Raw genomic sequence first — 23,184 nt, forward strand, 5'->3', positions numbered from 1 at the left:
ATCTCTCACTTGGATTACTGTAAGAGCCTTGATCTTGTTAGCCTGCTTGGCCCCCTATAATCTGTTCTCAACACATGGGTCAGGATAATCTCTTTTAAATGTCAGTCATGGGGCGCTTGGCTGGCTCAGTTGGAAGAGCTTGCAACTCTTGATCTTAGAGTCATTGAGTTCGAGCCCCACATTAGGTGTACAGATTACTTAAAAATAAATAAACTTAAAAAAAAAAATGTCAGTCATAACATTTCTGTATTCAAAACCCTCTAGTAGCTTTCTATCTCAGAGTCAGAGTCTTTACTGTGGCCTGAAGGCCCTATACATCTGTAACCCCCATCCCATTTCCTCTCTGATTTCATCTCATTATATTCTTCCTCTGGAATTTTTGTCTGTTTCCTGAGGTATTCTTAGTATCTTAGTGATAATGTTTAGCATAGAGTAAGATCAACAAATATTTATTGAATGAATGAAAAATATCTGATTCCGGAAATTTTCCTTTTCATCATTCCCTTTTATGCATATATTGGTGACTCTGAGATGAAGGTGGTTGGCTGGACTCTTTAAAGAGGCCCTTCTATCAAAGCCCAACTTGTGGACCAACCAGAAGAGACATTTGGTCTCTTAGGGTATTAATGGTTTTCAATTCCTTTAAGCATGATGTGGGGACTCTGCTCAGGGTATACCCTGATTCTTAACCAATAGTTGCAAAATTGATCAATAAGGGTATTTGGTAGAAAGAATAGACCAGAAAAGCAGTACTACTTCTCTAACTTAAAGGCCATTGTTTGTTAGTTCAGGATTTTTTAGAATTAAATAAAAATAAATTCTAATAAGAGCCAAGTTGAAATTTTCCCATGGACATGTAACATTCATTGTTACTCAACTATCTAGATGACATTCTGTAATAATTGCTTCATTTCTGGAAAAAATATTTCTAAACAACTCAAGTATGCCAATGGCTTTTGTACAGGCCTCACTTTTGGTAATACTGAGGGAGAGAAATTATATTTTAGAGTTTAGATAAGACTCTGAATTGTTACTCTTCTAAATTATGTCTGTTAGTTCCAATTGTTCTATTCCAAGCTTTAGTTATTACCAGAAGAGAACTTTAGCTTCTGAATAACTAGAAAAAAATAAAAAGGTAGTAGTAAATACAGATAAGGCTGCCTTTAGAGTGAGCTATCAGTTAAATGTCAGTTAAATAAATGATGATACGTTCGTATGATGGAGGATCCTACTGTTATACAGACATTTAAAAGCATGAAATGTGACATGAAATGTTTATGGTACAATGTTTAAATTAAAAAGCAGGGGGAAAATAAACACTTATCATTTGATATAAATTTTTGTGGCAGGTTATTTTGTTGAGATTTTAATTCTGTATGTTCTCCCATTCCCCTACCCCTTGCTCCGATACAATCAGGTATCCAGACCCTCATATTTCTGTAAGGCAAAAAGCAAAAGCTGCTTAGAGAAACAACATAGTCTCTAGCTGTCTTTAGAAATGAGAAGGGCGGGGGGCGGGCGGGGGGAGGAGACAGGAATGCCTTTGAAAGTCTGAAACCCAAAAGGTTGAGTGAGCAGCTAAGTCTTCCGTCTTGCTCTGTGACAGAGCCCAGGATGGTGGCAAAACCTCAAAGCAGAAGGCTGCACCTGGGTGCTGGGGTTGCCAGATTCACTCATTTGATTCCAGATTCTTGAGATCCAAGGGTGGTAAAGGAATACTGGTGTCATCAGACCAGAAGGGAAGATGGCATAAAAGGAAATCTCAGCAGTAAATCAATGTGGACAGACAACTAAGTAATTCCAGGTACAGGGCGCCTGGGTGACTCAGGTCATGATCTCAGGGTCCTGGGATGGAGCTACCTGCTCAGCGGGGAGTCTGCTTCTCCCTCTCCCTCTGCCCCTCCCCCCAACTCGTGCACTCTCTTTAGCTCTCTCAAATAAATGAAAAATAAAACCTTTAAAGAGTAATAATTTCCAGGTACTTCCACAATTATTAAGGCGCTAGAAAGTTCGTACAATCTTAGGTGGACAGGAAATGTCAGTAACTGAGACTGACTTTCCCACCGGCATGGCAGGGTGGGAGCTTAGGGCTAGATTCAGGATGATCTAAAGAAATGCAATATTTATTTCTATGGAGTGAAAGCCATACCTACAATACACATATGCATATACAAGGTATCGCATAGTATAAATATTAGAAAATATATTCTCAGGGTAATTTTCTTCCTTTCTTTAGATATATATTATTGTAAGGGGAAAAAAAATCACTAAAATTTTAACAGTGATTTTTCTCCACCTAACAAATTATAAGGGATTTTTTTTTCATAGTGTTTGCATTTGAAAAAGTTTAAATGTGTATTCCTTTTATTATTGGAAAAAAATTATAAAACCAACTGTAAGCTGACTTCTTTTCCTGTATATCTGAATAGGTAAAAAACAGGGAAGGGCATATATCATAATCTTAGGTTCTATTTTTCAGCTGTTTCAGACTTACCAATATTAACATTCTTAGAGGTATAATATAAGCTCAACTTCAGGAATAGAAAACAGGCTTTTCTCACATAAAAAAAAAAAAGTATTGTATACCTCCTGTACCCTGTAAAAATTTAAAATATGATTGAATCAGTCAGGGTCCCAGCAGGAAAACAGATGGCACACTCAAAAGGCACAACTGAATAGAGTGTAATCAGAATGTGGGCAGGGAAACAGCAAGAGATGATACAGTACCACTGCCAACTTGGGCCAATATGGAGGGAGGGAAGGTAATAAATACGCTGATCTTTCTCCCACTGCCTTCTGATCTCCTGCTAGTGCCCTCCATCAGCTGAGCTCAACCAGAAGCCAGACGGGAAAGGGACGTTGCTGAAGGAGATCTCTAGGGGCAAAGGAGACCACCTAGCACAGAAACATCAAGGAGCAAGCAATCCTACAAATTTGCTATAAACATTTCCAAATTTAGGGATTAAGAGGTACAAACTTCCAGTTATAAAATAAACAAGTCACAGGGATGATGAGTACAGCATAGGGTATATATCAATAATATTGTAATAACTTCGTATGGTGGACGGGTGGTGACTACACTTACTGTCGTGAGCGTTTTGTAACATACATAATTGTCAGATCGCTATGTTGTAGCTGAAACTAATATGTCAATTATACTTCAATTAAAAAAAAAGTTTTTTGGGGGGCACCTGGGTGGCTCAGTCGGTTAAGCGGCTGCCTTCAGCTCAGGTCATGATCTCAGGGTCCTGGGATCGAGCCCCGCATCGGGCTCCCTGCTTGGCGGAGAGCCTGCTTCTCCCTCTCCCTCTGTCTGCCACTCTGCCTACTTACGCTGTCTATCTCTGTTAAATAAAAAATAATAAAAAAATAAAAAATAAATAAAAAAAATTAAAAAAATAAAGTTTTTTTTTAATAGGAAAAAAATACTTCCAAATTTAAAGATTTCTACTAGAAGAGTACTCAAAAGACAGTTTTAGAATTAATTTGGGGGCGCCTGGGTGGCTCAGTTGGTTAAGCGACTGCCTTCGGCTCAGGTCATGATCCTGGAGTCCTGGGATCAAGTCCCACATCGGGCTCCCTGCTCAGCAGGGAGTCTGCTTCTCCTTCTGACCTTCCCCCCTCTCATGCACTCTCTATCTCATTCTCTCTCTCAAATAAATAAATAAAATCTTTAAAAAAAAAAAGAATTAATCTTTAGTACTGTACAATATGTTTGGAATTATTATTACTACTGCTAAAGCACTTTTATTCATTCCTTTTTTTTTTTTAAAGATTTTATTTACTCATTTGAGACACAGAGATACAGAGAGAGAGCATGAGCAGGGGGAGCAGCAGAGGGAGAGGGAGAAGCAGGCTTCCCGCTGAGCGGGGAGCCCGATGTGGGGCTCGATCCCAGGATCCTGGGATCATGATCTGAGCCGAAGGCAGACGCTTAACCATCTGAGCCACCCAGGCGCCCCACTCCTAACTTTTTAAACTATATTGAGCACCCAGTTTGTATGATACCATATATATGTGTGTATATATACAACATAGGCCGTGTCTTCAGGAGCTTATGATTTAATAGATGGAGACAATATGTAAACAAACAGGTGCAATTGTTGTATGTGTGTAGCAGGATGTTAAAATGAGACTCTTTGTATTTCACTTCTGTCTGCGCCTCTAAGAAAGTAAATTATTCCCACATTCCACAGTAAAGTGGAAGGCCACCTAAAGTGGAAATTGAAAAAAAAATGGTGGGGGCTGTTTTTGTAACTCTTACTTGTCTATCCACTTCTAAGTCAGAAAAAAGCTGAAGTTTAGAAGATTTTGAGAGGGTTTTCAGTGTGCAGTGTGTTGACATTGCTTTTTCCTCACCTCATGCCTAGGGAGAGAGGCTTTAATGGAACTTTGATATATGGCCCTTAACAGCCCTTAGAGTTGAGGGTTCCACGGGGTCACAGTGGATTAGTGTCAGGATCCTATTGAGGAAATCATTCATTCAATACTCACAGAGCACTTATTAAGTACAGGTACGATTCTAAGCACAGGTGACTACAGCAGTGAATGAAATATATGAAAATTCCTTGCTTTCATGGAGCCAATATCGGACAAGCAAAGTGGAGTCGGACAAGCAAAGATGGCTGGCTAATTGCAAAGATGAGTTTTGAGTTCGATCAAAATCTATACTCCCAGAGGTGTGAGGCAAAGCCATTCTGGATATCTGGATCAGATATGGGCTACTGAAGAAAGTCAAGTGGAAGAGTAGAGACTTGCACAGAAAGAAGCTTGAGGCATATAGCACAGATGCTGGCAACTGACATTGAGCTGATTGCCAGATGACATATATTTACCCAAGTGCAAGCAAGAGATTGCCAGTATTTGCTCATCAGGGTAAGGTGAGGGTAGAGGTGTTTCTGAAGAATGCATAAAGTATGGGGCGCCTGGGTGGCTCAGTTGGTTAAGCGACTGCCTTCGGCTCAGGTCATGATCCCAGGGTCCTCGGATCGAGCCCCACATCAGGCTTCCTGCTCAGCAGGAGGCCTGCTTCTCTCTCTCCCACTCCCCCTGCTTGTGTTCCCTCTCTCGCTGTCTCTCTCTCTGTGTCAATTAATTAAATAAATAGAATCTTAAAAAAAAAAAAAGAATGCATAAAATAACAAGTGTCAGGTGTAAACACCTGTTAAGCTCAGAGAGCATCAACCCTTAATTACAGAACTGTATTTGCCATGTTAAGAACTCTCTTGCCCTTCCCTCTGTTCCAACCTACTGGGTGTTGGTAATGGAACAGGGTATTAAAAAAGAAGTCAACCATTCCCCTTTTGTCATGGCAGGCTCAAGCTGGAGGGAAGAGGCTTCATTCCTAAAGATTTTATTATTATACTGAACATATTAATTGCTGCTCTGAGGCTGTTGAATTGACTAGCTAATATTGGTGATATTTGTGCCCCGTTTCATTCCAGGAGCAGGGAGGAATTAACTTCACTGGGTATGGTTTTTATTTTTGTTTTTTTAAGGAACAGAGAGTGTGAGGGCTCATGGGCCCTGGGGGAGTGTGGGAGGGGCCGAAGGAGAGAGAGAATCTTCAGCAGGCTCCACACTCAGCATAGAGCCCCACTCCGGGCTCAATCTCATGACTCTGAGACCATGACCCAAGCCAAAATCAAGAGGCTGATGCTCAACTGCCTGAGCCACCCAGGCACACCATCTACTGGGTGTGTTGTAATATATGGGGGAAAATAGTAAGTTATTTGCAAACTGCAGCCTATATCTCATTTGTACAATATACCAATTACAATTGCTAACCAGAGTAACATATTGAGACTTACATGCCCATGGGGAAAAATTTCAACTTGGCTTTTATTTAGCATTTACTTTTTATTTGATTCTAGAAAAGCCTGGTATAGGGGTGCTTGGGTGGCTCAGTTGGTTAAGTGTCTGCCTTCAGCTCAGGTCATGATCTCGGGGTTCTGGGATGGAGCCCTGTATCAGGCTACCTGCTCAGCGGGGAGTCTGCTTCTCCCTCTGCCTCTCCCCCTACCCTGCTTGTACTCTCTCTCTCACCAACTCTCTCTCAAATAAATAATAAATAAAATATTTTTATAAAAAATAGGGGCGGCCTGGGTGGCTCAGTCGGTTAAGCATCTGCCTTCAGTTCAGGTCATGATCCCAGGGTCCTGGGATTGAGCCCCGCATCGGGCTCCCTGCTCAGCGGGGAACCTGCTTCTCCCTCTCCCTCTGCTGCTCCCCCTGCTTGTGCTCTCTCTCTGTCAAATAAATAAAATCTTTAAAAAAATAAAACAAATAAAAAATAAAATTAAGAAGCCTGACATACATTAACCAATGAAAGAAGTAGTGCTACATTTGCTGACCCAGTCTTCTTACAAAATATCTTTACTGACCAATTTTTCAGCTCTTGGTTAAGGACCAAGATGTATCCCAAGCCAAATCCCCAAAACATGCAGAGAAGAGCTGAAAGTCATATAAAAACTTTATTAAGTACTTAGGACCTTCAGTTTTGACAAAAAGGACAACCAAATGCCCCTTCTGATGGCTCATAAGTGGAGCTTTGATAAGAGCCAATCACTGTGAATGAATAATATATCACAAAGCCCCAGATATTTGCTTAGGAGATAATACCCAAAAGGGCAAGTTTGGGAATAAGAGATTCATCACTCTTTCATTCAACAAATGTTTAGTGGGTGCCTATTATTATGCCAGGCTTTGTCCTAAGCACTAGAAATACCTCAGTAAATAAAAAATTCCTATCCTTGAGTATTTATGTGATTCCCTGTTACATATTTACAGTATCCCCATGCTGTACCCCCCAACTTTTAATTGAGTTAGCTTCACTGGGTGTCTTTTCTTTGCATTCAACAGGTTCTTTCTACAAAAGTAACACAGTAACAAGTTAATGGAAGGCAACTCCTACAGATCAATGAGAAAATGACTAATAATAATAAATTGAGAAAAGGAATTAAGTGACAATTCACTAGAGCAACATAAATGGCCAAGAAATACATGAAAAGATTTTTTTTGCTAGTAATCAAAAAATACAAATTAAAGTTTTGTTTTTTTTCTTTTTCTGCCTATCAGCTTAGTAAAGGTAAAAAGTACTCACCCTATCCAGTGCTGGTGAAGTCATAAAGAAAGTGGAACTCTCAGGCACTGTAGAATATAAATTGATATTAACTTTTTACTTTTTTGTAATTTAGCCATATTTATCCTAATTGTAAATGCAGGTTCCCTTTGATCTGGCAATTCTGTTACTATGAATTCATCATAAGGAGGTAATCAGGAAATGTGTGTACGTATAAGAATATTCATTATAGTATTTTTATAATAGCAAAGGCTTGGAAATAATCTAATGGCTCACCCATAGTTAATTATCGTATTTCTAACCAATGGAATATATGCAACTATTGAAAATAATATATATCATTACTTAATGAACATGAAAACATGGCCATAACTTTTTTGAAAAGATTTTGTTTATTTATTTGAGAGCTCGCTCGCTCGCACAGGCACAAGGAGGGAAAGGGGCAGAGGGGGAGGGAAAGAGGGAGAGAATCTGAAGCAGACTCCCCACTGAGTGTGGAGCCGATATGGGGCTCTATCTCATGACCCTGAGATCATGACCTAAGCCAAAACCAAGAGTCAGATGCTTAACCGACTGAGCCACCCAGGTGTCCCTGCCATAACTTTTTTTTTTTTTTTTATCTGAGAGAGAGAATGGGAGACAGAGAGCATGAGAGGGGGAGGATCAGAGGGAGAAGCAGACTCCCCGCTGAGCAGGGAGCCTGATGTGGGACTCGATCCCGGGACTCCAGGATCATGACCTGAGCTGAAGGCAGTCGCTTAACCAACTGAGCCACCCAGGCGCCCCCTGCCATAATTTTTTAAGTGTAGTATAAAACAGTTTAGTATGATCTTATTTGTAAAAACAATTATATATTTATTATACATATACATATACATAAATATATATATATATATATTTTTTTTAAGTAGGCTCCATGCCCAGTGTGGAGCCCAATGTGGGGCTTGAACTCACAACCCTGAGATCAAGACCTGAGCTGAGATCAAGAGTCGGACACTGGGCGCCAGTGATTTTTTAAAATGACCACAACCAGCATTGGTGAATTTGAGGAGGAGGAGACCCTCATATATTATTGTGAAGAGCGCCAAATCTGAACCACTAGACCACCAGGGAGGTTTCATATAATATTGTGCAGAGTATAAACTGGTAAAACATTTCTGGAGGGCAACTTAGCACTTTCTATTAAAAGTTTTAGAAAAATCCATTTCATTTGACCCTACAATTCCATTTTTAGGAATTTATTCTAAAGAAAGGAGTATAGCCTGCTTCTCCCCCTGCCTGCCACTCCCCCTGCTTGTGCTCTCTCTCTGATAAATAAATAAAATCTTAAAAAAAAGGGGGGGGAGTATAAAGATATCTATCAAGAAGCTCATAAATGAGTGGGTGAGTAGGGGGGAATCTAAATATTAAACAATGCGGACTTGTGTAAATAAAACATCGTACATTCATAATGCAGAATACTAGAAAGTCGTATTTAACCTAAAAATGTTTAACAGGGAAAAAAAGACCAAAATATAAAAGTGAAAGGTTTAAAAAGAGTGTGGTACTAAATTGCTCTGAACTTGAGCAAATCACTTAAGTGATCTGAGTCTGTTACTTCATCTGCAAAGTTCAGATCATTAAGGATCCTTTCAATTCGTACCTTACCTGAGCCTCGGTACTTATCTTTTATGCTTTATAAAGAAGATAAGTCACCATTGGCGCAAAGTAGATGTTACTGTACTAAAGTATTTCATCTGGGGATTTACCAAAAGTTCTCAACAGAGAAAATATGTGTTTCAGAAGTAAATCCCCAGTTTTTTTTTCAGGGTCTAATCTACCAGATTAAAAAATTACATAAAAAAAAAAACCCCACACATAAAAACCAAGCATCATGCTTGGTTTTGAGACCACAGAAAGACATTACTGCCCTCATGGAGTTCAAAGTCTTGTAGAGGAAACCAATAATGATAGAGTGATCAATGGCAACAGAGCCTTGAGAAATGTTTTCTCCAGGAAATAGAGAAAAGGACTCCAAAGGAGAAAGAAACGCATATACACAGACAACATACTTGACGAAGAGTGTGGCTGACACATACAAACAGACCATTATTTTGTGGCCCTTCTTACAGCCTCGTCCTTCTCCCAGTCAGACAACACCCCAAATCTCTGTGGACCCTGAACGAGAGATGTCCAGCGGCACACTGGATCACCTGGAGTCGCAGGCGTCGTCTCGATCGATTTCAGGTGTATCGGCCGGGCGGGTGAGGAACTGGCGGGAATCTGCAACACACAGGCAATAACCACTGAGAATCCAAGAAGGGCGATTTCGTAGAGGCCGCCCCGCAGCTCTCAGCTGCCGCAGGCACTCCTAGCCCAAGATTTCCCGCCAATCTCAACTCCTCCTTCTTCCTAGGCCCCGCCCACTTTGGAGGGGCTGCGAGCTTTGAGGGCGGGGAAGCGTTGGGTGTCTATCGATATCTCTGGGATAGACTGCCCTGCCCTGCGCCGCCTCCGTCAAAATCCCGAAGGCTTCTCTGTAGATCGCCGAGTGGTAGTTTCGGCAACTTTCCTGAAACCGCACCGCTGCAGGAGGCCGCAGCCAGACTCGCGCCGGAACCATGGTGCGTTGGATTCTGAGCGCCGACAGGGTTGGGGGTGAGGTCCGCCGGCGAGGGGGTGGCGAGCCGCTCCTCCTGTCATCCTCAGAGCGGCCCGGGGCCACGGGGCATGGGAACCTCCGCCAACGGGAGGGTTCCGGCAGTGATTCAGCATCTCCGGCCTGGCCGGGAGAGGGGCGGTGGGTACTCCGTGCGACCATTCTCCGGGGTTCGTTTCGCTTTCTGGCGGGCCTGGGACGCTACTTCCTCGGTCAGCTATCTGAGTTCGCTCCTGCAGTTCCTTCAGTGGTGTGGTTCTGAGCGGCCCAGAGTGGCGCCACCCTCGTGCTCTGTGTGGGAGGGAGGAGGAAATAGGGACTTGACTTCTCGGCTTCACTGTAATGCTAGTGCAGACTTGATCCCAGGGTTTGGGTTCCAGGACAGCGTCCATTTTACTTGTGGGTTCATCTGATTTCTCTCTCCCAAAGAGCTTGATCAGAAAGGGTTCTTTTCCCGGCGCCCGGATGGCTCAGTCAGTTAAGCGTCTGCCTTTGGCTCTGGTCATGATCCCAGGGTCCTGGGATCAAGCCTCCTGTCGGGTTCCCTGACCCTCAGGGAGTCTGCTTCTCTCCCTCTCGCTCCCTCCCCGTCCCCCCGGCTGTTGTGCTCTCTCTCTCTCTCTCAAATAAATAAATAAAATCTTAAAAAAAAGGGGGGGGGTTCTTTTCAATCACTTTGTCCACTCACCTATTTTTACGGATGAATAAACGGAGGCTGAGAGAAGTGGTGATATCACGGTTACCACCTAGCCTCAGGGCTTCCAGACTCCTATCTGCCATTCCAGCACTCAACTTTCTCGCTCTCCCCTCCGTCCCCCGATTATTCTCCCAAGATTCGGCTAGTAGACTTGTTTTAATGTCCTTATTAAAGCAGTAATGGTTCTGATGCTGTAGCTATTTGTGTCAGTGTCTAACTTCCTGAGAATATTCTTGTGGTTATTCATTCAATATGAATGTTTATATGTTCAAGGCACTGTTTTAAGTGCAGTAAGGATTCAAAGATAAATTTGCCATATCCATAATCATAAAGTAGAAGAGGACGTGTGGATAAAGAACCGGTGGGAGTATATGTTGGAATTTTGGGAGAAAAGATGGAGAAGACTTAAAGAGGTAGACATATGAGCTAGTTTAAAGAAAAAGAGGGAAGAGCATAAGCAGGGAAGGGAAGGAAAGTTGACACTATGAGCTTTAGTAATTGAACCCAAAGGGAGTGCTACGTAGAACTGAAAGTTGGGAAGTTAGGTCCCATCTAGATCTGCTCCTCACTTCTATCTCATGTTTGCAACTGAGTAATCTTCCAATGAGGTTGTATTAACAGCACATGTTAATGTTGAATCTAAACAGATGGGAGAACATTTTTTAATGATAGAGCTTATTAAAAATTGGAATTTGTAATGTTCTTAAATCAATAGGTGTTTTTTCTTTTGCTTTCAGTTTCGCAACCAGTATGACAATGATGTCACTGTTTGGAGCCCTCAGGTAAAAATGTTTTATACTTGTGAAGTAGCTTTAGAGGGTCACCTAGCTAGCTCACTGTTAGAGCATGCAACTCTTGGTCTTGGGGTGGTGAGTTTGAGCCCCACTTTGTGTGTGGAGCCTACTTAAGAAAGAAAGAAAGGAATTCATGAAATTGTAGGCTGTGAGAAAATGGAATATAATCATTTTAGACATCCCTGGAACCTAAATTTATCATTAAAGTAAGTTTTCTAATTTAAAAGAAAAATCATTTGAGATTTAACTATATTCACCTGAGATTTGGGAATACTAGATCAATTTTAAATATATAAAATGGTCTTGTAAGATGACTCTAAGATGTGTTGTTGTTTTCTCTTTAGGGCAGAATTCATCAAATTGAGTATGCAATGGAAGCTGTCAAGCAAGGTTCAGCCACAGTTGGTCTGAAATCAAAAACCCATGCAGTGTTGGTTGCATTGAAGGTGAGTGAGGCAGTAAATAAATCTTCCTCATGTAGAAAATGGTACTAACAAATGTAAGTTTCACTGTATAAATAATAAAATTATAAATGTGTTTTTATGTTTTATAATGTCTCTGTTTAGAGAGCACAGTCAGAGCTTGCAGCTCATCAGAAAAAAATTCTCCATGTTGACAACCATATTGGTATCTCAATTGCGGGACTTACTGCTGATGCTAGACTGTTATGGTGAGTATGATCATGAAAAACAAAAGAAACATCCCTTTTGATTCATCCAGCTAAGATATTTGAGGAAGTTGTCTGGCAGAGTTTCTAAGTTCAGATTGTGATACCTTAGTGGATTTGGGCTCAGTTACTAAGTACTCTATTTCTTGATCCCTATAGTAGTAACTACTAGAATTAACCATGTTAAGAGTAAAGCTTTAGAGAAGTCACCAAATAATGTGATACTTGTTAACTCAGGGTATATTGTTTGAGACAATGTTATGTCTAAGAAGAGCTTGACCCTTTTGTCTGGTTTCTAATGATCGGGGGAACTACCCTTCCTTTCTTTAATATGCCAGTATTTATTAGACATATATTTTTTGTGAAGCTCAATACTGGATACCACATGGTACACAAGGGTGAGTCAGATATGCATCTCGTCTTTTAGGAACTTAAAATCTAGTAGTATATCTATAATACCAGGTAGATTTCTGTGAGAGTCCAGGGGAGATAGAGATTACTTCTAGTTGAGAGGTGTTGTATAAATGAAGAGCTGGGGTTTGAAGTCATGCAGATTGAGTTTCGTTCTCACCTTTACCACTTAGTATTTGAGATGAGGCTGGTGACTTAAACCATCGACTCTTTTTTTTTTCCCCCATCAATTCTTTTAGTATTTTATTTTTCAAGGTTATTGTTTAAGAGCCTAACATGTAGAGCATTTAACACAGTGCCTTTCAGGTAATATATGAATGTGTGTTGGGAGATCAAAGGTAGTTAGCCAAAACTAATTTCTTAAGTCTGTGATTTAATTAGGGAAGAAAGAATATAAGCATTAAGGGCAAATAGTAGTGCTACTGTTTTAAGTTTTCAGATTACCCGGCAAGCTCCCTGCTCTCTTGGGTTGGCGATACAGTGAGAGCATTATTGGTTTCTGAAAGCTCTTGAAAATGTAAAATATGTTGCATGGTTAAACGTTTTATTTAATCCAATCTATCCAAATATTGCCATGTCAACATGTAATCAATATAAAAACCTGGTTAATGAGCTCTTCTACATTGGTTTTTGCACTGAGTCTTTGAAATTTCATGTGTATTTTGCACTTACAGTACTTCTTAATTCAGACTAGCCACTTTTGAAGTGCTGAATAGTCACATATAACCAGTACCTGCCATGTTGAGCAGTGCAGTTTAGATAGCCTTGGGAAATGGCCTTCAAAGTACTGAACAAATAGCATGGTTCCCGCAGTCAACATTTGATTCTCAGATGTGACATACACATAAACTGGACAAAGCAACATGGAAGGAAAGGTGCATATCCATTTCTTGCTGTTTATCCTCTTGTCTTTAATAGTTAGGCATGAATTCCCTTTTCCCCAGGGTTGCATTTGCTTGAATCTTGCCAGGGTTAACAGTGAGGCTCAAAAGTCTGGTGTCCAGCGTCTCCTCTAGAGTGCTGCTTGTGGGTAGAAGCACTTTTGGCAAGAACATGTCGCAGTGCCCTAGGACAGGTTCTATTTCTTGAAGTTGCTCTACTGGGGAAACTTCAGCTGGTTCAAGACCTAGCATTAAGACAATCTTGGCACAGTGGGAAGGGTAAGAAAAGAGAGCTTGCTCTTTTTCTCTTGCTCAGCCTTCTCTGTTCTCTAAAGTGCTCAGAGACCAAGTTTATCTAGAGCTAAGGAATATTTTAATCTTTTTTTTAAAAACCTCAGGTGGCCCAAGAGTTTGGTATAAATATGCATCCTTGTGGCATGTCTTTCTCATTCCCTTGTGTGGATGTAATCCATGTGAAGCAGGCAAAAAGAAATGAAATTACTTCATTTAGATTGAAATAACTCTGATATGAAATAACTAATTTTCCTTGTTTCTTTTTTAGTAATTTTATGCGCCAAGAGTGTTTGGATTCCAGATTTGTATTTGACAGACCTCTTCCTGTGTCTCGTCTTGTATCTCTAATTGGAAGCAGTATCCTTTTTTTGTAGCATTTATGGATGTGAACTTTAGATAGAGTTTTGATACTTAAGCATTATGTTAATTATTGGGCATATAATACATAGCGTAGGTAAGATTTTGAAAACTTTAAGGTTAGTTACTTTTCAATAACAGAATGTTTAAAATTTAGAAGGAGAATTGTGGGACGTTTTGCCATGGAAAAATGTGTTCTAAATAAGGAATTGGGGGGTGCCTGGGTGGCTCAGTTGGTTGGGCAACTGCCTTCGGCTCGGGTCATGATCCCGGAGTCCTGGGATCGAGTCCTCCTTCGGGCTCCTGGCTCAGCGGGGAGCCTGTTTCTCCCTCTGACCCTCTCCCATCTCCTGCTGTTTCTCACTCTCTCTCTCTCTCTCAGATAAATAAATAAATACATAAAATCTCTAAATAAGGAATTGGGTTGCTCTTTCGTCAGCCCTTTTCCAGACCCAGATAAGCCCAATTTGAGGAAAACCATTCGAGTCTCATTTTTAGAGAAGATTTTTAAAGTTTTTTATTGGTGGTTCTAGATGTCCTTCAAAATTATTGACCCCTTATAGCCAAAACAGATGAGGTTCTCTACATGAGAAGAGATCATTTTGCTAGCGCTTATTCTTGAGTTTGGTGGGTAGTCCTAACATTTTTTAACACTAGGCCAAAGAAATATTTCTCTTTTATTTTCTTCTTGCTGTGGTGGATTATGCAGCGACTAAAAAAAAACAGAGCTCTTTGTCAATAGTGCTTAATTTGAAAATAAAGGTAGTACTTTATTCCTTATTAGAACAGTTTCTTTAACTAGTTTAAGAGACCCAGATACCAACACAACGATATGGCCGGAGACCATATGGTGTTGGGCTGCTTATTGCTGGTTATGACGTAAGTTCATAGAATTGTTATATTTTAATGATTTTTAAAAAACTGACTAGAAATTATATAGTGTATATATATTCTGTTTGTAGGATATGGGCCCTCACATTTTCCAAACCTGTCCATCTGCCAACTATTTTGACTGTAGAGCCATGTCCATTGGAGCCCGTTCTCAATCAGCTCGTACTTACTTGGAGAGACATATGTCTGGGTTTATGGAGTGTAAGTGATTTTTTTTGGTCCCCTCCAGTCTTTATATAGTGAATAAATAGTATCCTAAATGAAGAAAACTATCAGCTTTACAGAGTTTTTTGTTTTATTTTGTTTTTAAATAAGCCCATGGAGTGTTCATTATTTCTATTATGCATATGGTTATTACCCCATCTAGTCATCACAGTAGTTTCGATCACTAGTAGACCTTTGTCAAAATACAAATACGAAAATACAGATGTCCTCAACTTTGAAAACTCTTGGTTCAGTTGGTCTGAAGTGTGCCCCAGCCAGAGTTGAGAACCACTTGGTTACCAATTATAAGTTCTGTTACCAACTTTTAGTTTTCTGTGATTCTCATCTTATTTTTAGCCACACAGACATTCCTACATTAAGTAGTCCATAAACAAGTAAAAAATTAATGTACCTTTGGGAAAGAAAGGTAAAAAGGTTGATGTAAGATGTGATCATAGGATAGGTTTTCAAGCGCTTTGCTTATGCAAGGGTCTTAGATTAACACATGCTTTTTGGACATCTCTTGAGGTGACCATGTGGTTGTTTCCCCTTCATTCTATTGTGGTGTATTGCATTATTTGACTTTTGGATGTTAAACCAGCTTTGCATTCCTAGGATAAATCACTCTTGCTCATGATTTATAATATAGACTATATATATATATACACACATACATACATATGTTTATGTAAACATAAATGTTGCTGGATTCATTTTGCTGATACTTTGTTGAGGTTTTTTGTGTCTGTATTTATAAGGGTTATTGATCTGTAGTTTTATTTTCTTGTGATATCTTTGTCTAGTTTTGTTATCAGGTTAATACTGGCCACATAGAAAGAGTTGGAGACTTTGTTTATAAAGAGCAAATACCTTCCATAGAACACATCCTACAAACCTTTGTGCTGTGTCATTTGTGAATCAGGATTCTCATTTAATTTAGCATAAAAAGGTCAAATTTAGTAACAAAAATCATGTTCTCTTATTAAATAAAGTAATAGTGATGTTATTTTTATTAGATTATATGGCTAAACATTACAATTTTGGCTGTTTTTATTGTGATATATTTAGTATGTGACTGAAACCATAATTTCAGACTACAGACCTGACAAATAAAAGCCACCTAGCATGAAGATGAAATTAAGAAATAATTGTTGATTTATTATATAGGCAATTTGAATGAACTGGTTAAACATGGTCTGCGTGCCTTACGAGAGACACTTCCTGCAGAACAGGACCTAACTACAAAGGTAGATATCATATTTTTCAATTTCAGATTTTAACATTACAGGTCAATCATTTATTTCATAAATATAATAGAGGAGTATATACTTAACAGTTCTTTAATTTGGGAGATGGTTGCCTTGGTTCATTCTTTCTCTTTAAGCTATTCACTAAATGATCTGATTTTGAAATAATTTTCAAACATTTCTTTTTGGAATAAAGCAATAAAACCAATAAGTCTTAGGTGCAGTGTCCTTCAGTTTCTTCAGCAGGTAGGAATATCTTCATATTATTAACTCAGTTAACAAATATATAATATTGAGCACCTACCATGTGTAGGCACTAGACATTGAGAATATAATAAACATGGCAAACATCTTGGCCTTCATGGAACATACATCCAAATCGGGGAGATAGACAATATACCCATAAGTGAATTATATAATATTATTAGAAAATGATAAATACTACAGAAAAAATAGGTTAAGAGGAGAAAGGAGGACCATCTGGGTATAGGAAGGGGGTTTGGTGAGGGAAATTTAAAATAGGGTGGTCAAGGATGGCTTCACTAAGAAAGTGAAATTTGAGGGAAGTATCTAAAGGAGGTGAGTGAGTGAGTGATTCAGATGTCTGGAGGAAGATCATTCCAGGAATACAAGTATAAGGGCCTTGAGTCCAGAATATTAATTGAGGCAAGAAGGCCAGGGGTGTTGGAGGCAATGATCAAGAGGAAGAGAAGGAATAAAGTCAGATAATGGAGACCAGATCATGTATAAACCATTGCAGGTACTTTGGATTTACTGAGTGGATTGTTAGAGTTTGAACAGAAGAATACTTGATTTGATTTAGGTTTCAAAAGAGTTATTCTGGTCGCCATTCTGAAAATAGATTGTAGTGGGCAACATGCGTGAAAATAGTTTTAAAACTTACGGTAATACAGATGAGAAATTGTGGTGAAGTAAAGGAGCTTGGAGTTGGAGATGGGAATAAGTGGTTCGGTTTTGAGTATGTTTTATAATTAGAGCTAAAAATATTTGCTAGTGAATTGGTTGTGAGGGTGTAAAAACAACAAAAAAAGTTGTTTTCAAGATTTTGGGCTTGATTAGACGAAGGAGAGATTATGGTTTACTGAGCTGGATAAGACAGTGGAAGGAACATGTCTTGGGGTAGGAGTTGTGGAGAAAGATCAGGCAGTTAGCTTAGGACTTAGAAAACTTGAAATGCCTACTGTCTATTGGTGATATAGAATAAGTATATATTGGGGCATCTGGCTGGCTCAGTCAGTAGAGCATGCGGCTCTTGATCTTGGGGTCATGAGTTCAAGCCCCATGTTGGGCGTAAAACTTACTTAAAAAAAAAAAAAAGTAAACAGCCATCAGATGTGTATGCCCTGGAGTTTGGTGGAGAATGGTCTAGCTAGACTTAACAAATGTTGGAGTCTTTGTAGAAATGGCACTTAGAGATTGGACTGGATGAAACCACTAAAGGAATCGAATAGTTTCACAAAAAGTTTGAGGCCTGGGCAAGGGGCACTCTAACCTTTAGAGATTGGAAGGTGAGTATCAGCAAAAAGGGACTTAGAAAGATGACCAGGGAGGTAGGAGGAAAACTTGGAAAGTGAGACATTCTTGAAAACAAATGAAGAAAGTATTTCAAGGAGGAGGGAATGAATAATTGCTAATAGATCAAGGAAGATGTGGAATGAGAATTAACCATTAGATTAGCAATGATGGGGACTTGACTAGACAATTTCATTGGAATGGTGAGCCCAAAGCCTGAAAGGAATGGAATCAGGAGAGAATGGGAGAAGAGGAATTGGAGGCAGCTTTATGGAGATTTTCTCCTGCAGGTTCAGAGAAATGGGGTGCTGGCTGGAAGAGAATGTAGTGAGGGTTTTTTGTTGTTTTGGTTTTTTAAGATGGGAGAAATTACAGCACGTCTGTTGCCTGGTTTTAAGAATAATCCAGTGTAAAGGAAAACATTTATATAGGATAAATATGAGAAAAGCTGCTGGACCAATGTCCTTAAACAGTACACAGGTGGAAAGGTAGACCTTAGAGAGGAAATTGGATCATTCATTCACACTAACAAGAAGGGAGAGAATTTAGGGACATAGATACAGGAAACAGTAGTTACTATGGGAGCTTGTGAACATTCTCTTCTAATTGCTTCTGTTTTCTCAGTGAAATAAGGAGCAAGAAGAATGGAAAATGCTAGAAAGATGTCCAGGAGAAGAGGAGATTGGATGATCTAGGGACCTGTATAGTACAATGCAGGAACCACTATGGGCCTCCTTGTGGTTAATGATCATTAACTAAAGTGAGATCAGTCAGCATTTTGTAAATCCATTTTATTATAGGATTGGATAATTGTTATTTAATATGTATGTGAAGAATTTACAGTCTGTGTAATCTTTTAAAAATAATTATTCCTATCCTAAAAATAATTTTTTTTTCCCAACAAAATCAGGAATGTACATTATTTTTATTTGTTTAAAGTACCCATAGGGGCGCCTGGGTGGCTCCGTCAGTCAAGCATCTGACTCTTGATTTTGGCTCAGGTCATGATGAGATCGAGCCCGCATCAGGCTCCATGCTGAGTGTGGAACCTGCTTAAGATTCTCTCTCTCCTTTCTCCCTCCCCGCCCCCCCAAAATAAATAAAGTACCCATAATGCCATCACTCCAAGATGACTGTCTTTTAAATTTTGGATTTACAGTTACCTGTTGACATTTACAATTTGGAAGAGTTTGCTCAGCTGTTTGGCTTTCTGATTTCGTATTTTTACTGAATCATGGAGAATGATTTAGTGAAATCATTGAGAGAAGGCCTGTATATATATATATATATTTTAAAGATTTTTATTTATTTATTTATTTGAGAGAGAGAATGAGATAGAGAGCATGAGAGGAGGGAGGTTCAGAGAGAGAAGCAGACTCCCTGCCGAGCAGGGAGCCCGATGCAGGCCTCGATCCTGGGACTCCAGAATCATGACCTGAGCCGAAGGCAGTTGCTCAACCAACTGAGCCACCAAGGCACCCAGGCCTGTATATTCTTACGCCTCAAATTTCCACTAAAATTTTAATTTTACAGGAGCCTTTTTTATACTGGTAAGCATTCACTGAGCATTTTAAGAATTGCTCTTTAATTTTAACATGTAGAAAATAGTTCCAAGACCCCACCAAATTAACATTTTAGAACCTAAAACTTACTCTCTTTCCTTGTTAAGAACCATCATGTCTTAACTTACACAAGAAACAAACCTGATTATTTCTTTGGAGTTAGGCTTACTTCCCAGTTAAGTTGCTTGCTCTGGTAACATTGGTCTGCAACACATTTCCATTATGAGCCAAGTTACAAATTTCTAGGTGGCATAGATCTTTGGCATTACTCATGATTAGCAAAAGTGAATATTAAATCTGCAAGTTATGAGGATGTGCTAGTTTTCTTCTTCCTTTTTTCTCTATACTTAAGTATTTTTTAGTCTTATTAAGTGCTATATAAACTTTTATTCTGCATTTTTCACCCAACATTTAATCAAAAGCATTTTTCCAACATAAATTCTCTTGATTTTGAATTTCCCCCTCCCCCCAGAATGTTTCCATTGGAATTGTTGGTAAAGACTTGGAGTTTACGATTTATGATGATGATGATGTATCTCCATTCCTGGAAGGTCTTGAAGAAAGACCACAGAGAAAGGCACAGGTATATAACTAATCATAACACCAGAGGCTTTAGTTCTATCATAAACTACTGTTCCTACCACAATTGTTTAGTAGGCTCGCAGTTCAAATGGCAGTAGGAAAACTTAGAACTGAATAATGTAAAATACTGAGGGGGCAGTGATCTCCATAAACAACAGGGGTTGATGATTTGGTTATCTGTTGCTATTTTTCATTATTAAGTCATTCTTTTGCTGGTCTCATTTAGGATCTCTTGTACTCTGTTGAAGCAGTGGGACTGGAACTTTCAAGATGGCTTTATTCACAGTCTTCTTTATTCATATTCTCTAGGTATATCCTAGAGGGACAGCTAGAAGGCTGGGACCTCTGCTAAGATGGCTGGACTACTGTCCATGTAATCTCAGAGCCTCTCTTTACCAGGGTCTCCTTATCAGGGTAGCAGCTCAGAGCTTGCAGAAGTTCAAAAGCTCAAAAGTGGAAGGTGCTAGACGTTCTTAAAGGCTGAGGCTCAGGAGTGGCACAGCATCAGTTTTGCTCATTCTGTTGGTGAAAGGAAATCATAAGGCCAGCCAAGAGTCTGTAGGAAAGGGGACTGAAAGAAAGTTCATTGGGGACCCTTTGGAAACTAAATTGGCCCTTTACAAATATTGAGAAAAGGATCAGGAAGTATTGGGAAATCTCAGATTAAATACTGGTCTGTTTTGTTGTGTATTTAGAATACACAGTTGCTATTTATAGATACTTATTTGATAGCTGTGTAATTGAAAATAAAGTGTCCTGGAGAGAAATATTTTCTATAGTGTGAGTTTTTTTTCAACTTGGAGAGGATATTGTTGGTACTATTTGGAGGAGTAGGATTTGCATTATTTAAACTGTTGTTGATAAGAACCAGAACTGTTGCTGTGAGTTCCACACAGCTGATTTGTTTGGTCATGTTTTCTCTGTGTTTATTAGTGCTAAAGAGGATGAGAATGTGGAAAATGTACTGATTATATTCTAAGGCTAGTACTGATCCTTTATTCCTGAACAAGACAAAGTATGATAAAATGCTGGAATTGTTCAATGATGCTTAGGTTTTCAGACCTCTAAAATTATTTATGTTTCAAAAAAACAAAACACCTTTGTTCAGAAATTTTAACAGGACAATGAACTAAAATTGAGTATCCAAAATGTCTCCTAACCCCTTTTTCTTGTAAATTCTTTTATAATAATTGTGATTAGAAGTATATATTGGTCAAGTGTTTTTTTTTTAACCTGTTTTCTTTTTTCTTCCTCTTAACAGCCTGCTCAGCCTGCTGATGAACCTGCAGAAAAGGCTGATGAACCAATGGAACATTAAGTTACAAGCCAGTCTGTATGTTTATTATCAAATCTGTAAGAATGCAGGAACATGTACTGATGACAATAATCTGTACGTAGGAATCAGTCCAGATGTGTTTTTCCCTAGCAACTTGTCTGAAACCATATAATGGTGTGCATTTTTCTTTGAGAGGGTCTATATAATCATTTTCTAGAAAGTATAGGTATCTGTACTGATGTTTTTATATGAAGAACATAGTGTCTTTGTGGTTTTAAAGACAACTGTGAAATAAAATTGTTTCACCTGCCTGTGTATTGGGTTTTTGTTTGTTTTTTAAGTAGCTTCAACTATAAATAGTAATGAGATTACAACTGGTCATCTGCCATGTTTGACAAATTAATTTGCCTTATGTTTAGTGAGGGGGGAAAATAATACCTCTTATCTGTCACAGCCTTATGCCAATTCCCTATGTATGGACTGGCTACATGAGAATCCATGGAGATTTGGTTCAGAATACAAATTGCTGGGTTCAACCCTGGAGATCCTTATTAAAATGTAAGAAACCACCACTTCCCAGCCACCATAGTAGCAAGGTTTTTAAATGGTTTTTCTTTACAACCAGCAGATGGCAGTAGTGATAGCTCTGGTCTCAGTGTAGGGAACTTTTGCAAAAATAACAAAAGGGAAATTTTAATCCCAAACCATCATTTCCTCTTATCATGCCCAGCCCCACCCTGGCGTAATCTTTAGACTGCCTTGCATTATTTTTGTGAGCGGTGTATGCAGATACTGCAGAACAATTTTTATCTTAGGCCATGCAAAATGAAATTCGAGGAAATCTGATTTACAAAACACTCCAAAAATTTTGCTGCTAAGAAACCTTGAGTTTTTTATTTCCTGAGATTCCTATCTTTCTAGAGAGGAGCAGTTCATTTGTAGATAGGAACTTGGATTTTAGATCTAATTCTACTAATTAGTTACCGTTTGGAGAATTATTGTGAAGGTTAAATGGGAGAATTTATGTGGAAACACCTTGTACACTCTAAAATTCATAAAATGTTAGTTTTTTTTCCCAAATTGTCCAAAAATTTATTTTTTTTTAAGATTTTATTTTTGGGGTGCCTGGGTGGCTCAGTTGGTTAAGCGTTTGCCTTTGGCTCAGGCCGTGGTCCCAGCATCCTGGGATCAAGCCCCACATGGTGCTCCCTGCTCAACCGGGAGCCTGCTTCTCCTCTCCCTCTCTGCGTGACGCTCCCCCTGCTTGTGCTTTCTATGTTGAATAAATAAAATCTTTAAAAAATAATAATAAAAATAAAGATTTTAAGTAATCTCTACACCCAATGTGGGGCTTGAACCTACAAGTCTTAAGACCAAGAGTCATACGCTCTACCGACTGAGCCAGCCAGGTGCCCCATAGATTGCCCAAAACTTTAAAAGCTTTAGTAGATTTAAATCTCTCTGACTTCTTGAAGGTAAAGTGCTAAGAGGAACTCTGGCAACCTTGTTGAGAGAAAGACCTGACTAAATACAGGAATGTGTGAGGTGTTGGGTCTCTGTTCTGGAAGTAGCCTCAGGAGTTGGCCATTTGAGCTTGGGATGAGGCCACAAGAAGCATGTGGCCATTTGACCTACCATAGAGTTGCACTGAGCATGTGCAACTTTCACACACGTAGTGAATGAGAGGGAGTTGTCCCACCTGCCTTCAGACTCAAAGGCTATTATATAGTCTGGAGGAGGGAACATAAGTGGGAAATTTCATAATCTGCTCTTTAAAGCCTCAGGCAGGTCTCTCTTCCTCTGCCTATCATTGTGTGAGTCTCTGTCTTGTTGGCTGATTCTGTTGTTTAAAGATAATGCATAACATTTTGTATCTGTTCTCTAAATGTAGACCAATTACTTGACTGGTACTCCTAGGGAAAAAAATGTCATCTGTATTGTTCTTTGGAGGCAGTTTTAGTAATCTTTTTATTTTTAGTTTTTTATTATTTTTTTTAAGTTCTATTTATTTAAAACAGAGGGCGTGGGGTGGGGGTGTGCAGAGGGAGAGGAAAAAGCAGAGCCCCGCT

General features: G+C 39.3%; 1 protein-coding gene and 1 long non-coding RNA gene across 4 annotated transcripts in view; one reads left to right on the forward strand and one right to left on the reverse strand.

The window, feature by feature from the left end:
* LOC118004316 overlaps positions 1 to 9,542 on the reverse strand; it is a 56,259-nt gene extending 46,717 nt beyond the window's left edge. For both annotated transcript variants that reach the window (XR_004677533.1, XR_004677534.1), the window contains exons 1-2: positions 9,274 to 9,542; positions 7,103 to 7,149 (exon numbers count right to left, since the gene is read on the reverse strand). This is a non-coding gene — a long non-coding RNA (uncharacterized LOC118004316). The remainder of the gene's footprint in view (positions 1 to 7,102; positions 7,150 to 9,273) is intronic.
* Positions 9,543 to 9,595: 53 nt separating this feature from the next.
* PSMA1 (proteasome 20S subunit alpha 1) lies at positions 9,596 to 21,430 on the forward strand. 2 transcript variants are annotated; one of them, XM_034995629.1, is made up of 10 exons: positions 9,596 to 9,684; positions 11,154 to 11,198; positions 11,555 to 11,656; positions 11,777 to 11,880; positions 13,732 to 13,820; positions 14,629 to 14,699; positions 14,783 to 14,912; positions 16,083 to 16,162; positions 19,730 to 19,840; positions 21,101 to 21,430. In XM_034995629.1, exons 1-10 carry the CDS (start codon positions 9,682 to 9,684, stop codon positions 21,155 to 21,157), a joined length of 792 nt encoding a protein of 263 aa, XP_034851520.1. In that variant the 5' UTR covers positions 9,596 to 9,681; the 3' UTR covers positions 21,158 to 21,430. The 2 variants fall into 2 exon arrangements, with proteins under 2 accessions (XP_034851520.1, XP_034851521.1); XM_034995630.1 differs by lacking the exon at positions 19,730 to 19,840.
* Positions 21,431 to 23,184: the final 1,754 nt, after the last annotated feature.

This window comes from Mirounga leonina, unplaced genomic scaffold (genome assembly GCF_011800145.1).
Source record: "Mirounga leonina isolate KUSES-001 unplaced genomic scaffold, KU_Mleo_1.0 Mir_92, whole genome shotgun sequence".
NCBI lineage: Eukaryota > Metazoa > Chordata > Mammalia > Carnivora > Phocidae > Mirounga > Mirounga leonina.

Bases quoted from the DNA above. Each gene is read 5' to 3' on its own strand.
- PSMA1 (XM_034995629.1), top strand. The intron at 11,881-13,731 runs GTGAGTATGATC...TTTCTTTTTTAG, and splicing joins GCTGATGCTAGACTGTTATG to TAATTTTATGCGCCAAGAGT. The intron at 14,913-16,082 runs GTAAGTGATTTT...TTTATTATATAG, and splicing joins TATGTCTGGGTTTATGGAGT to GCAATTTGAATGAACTGGTT.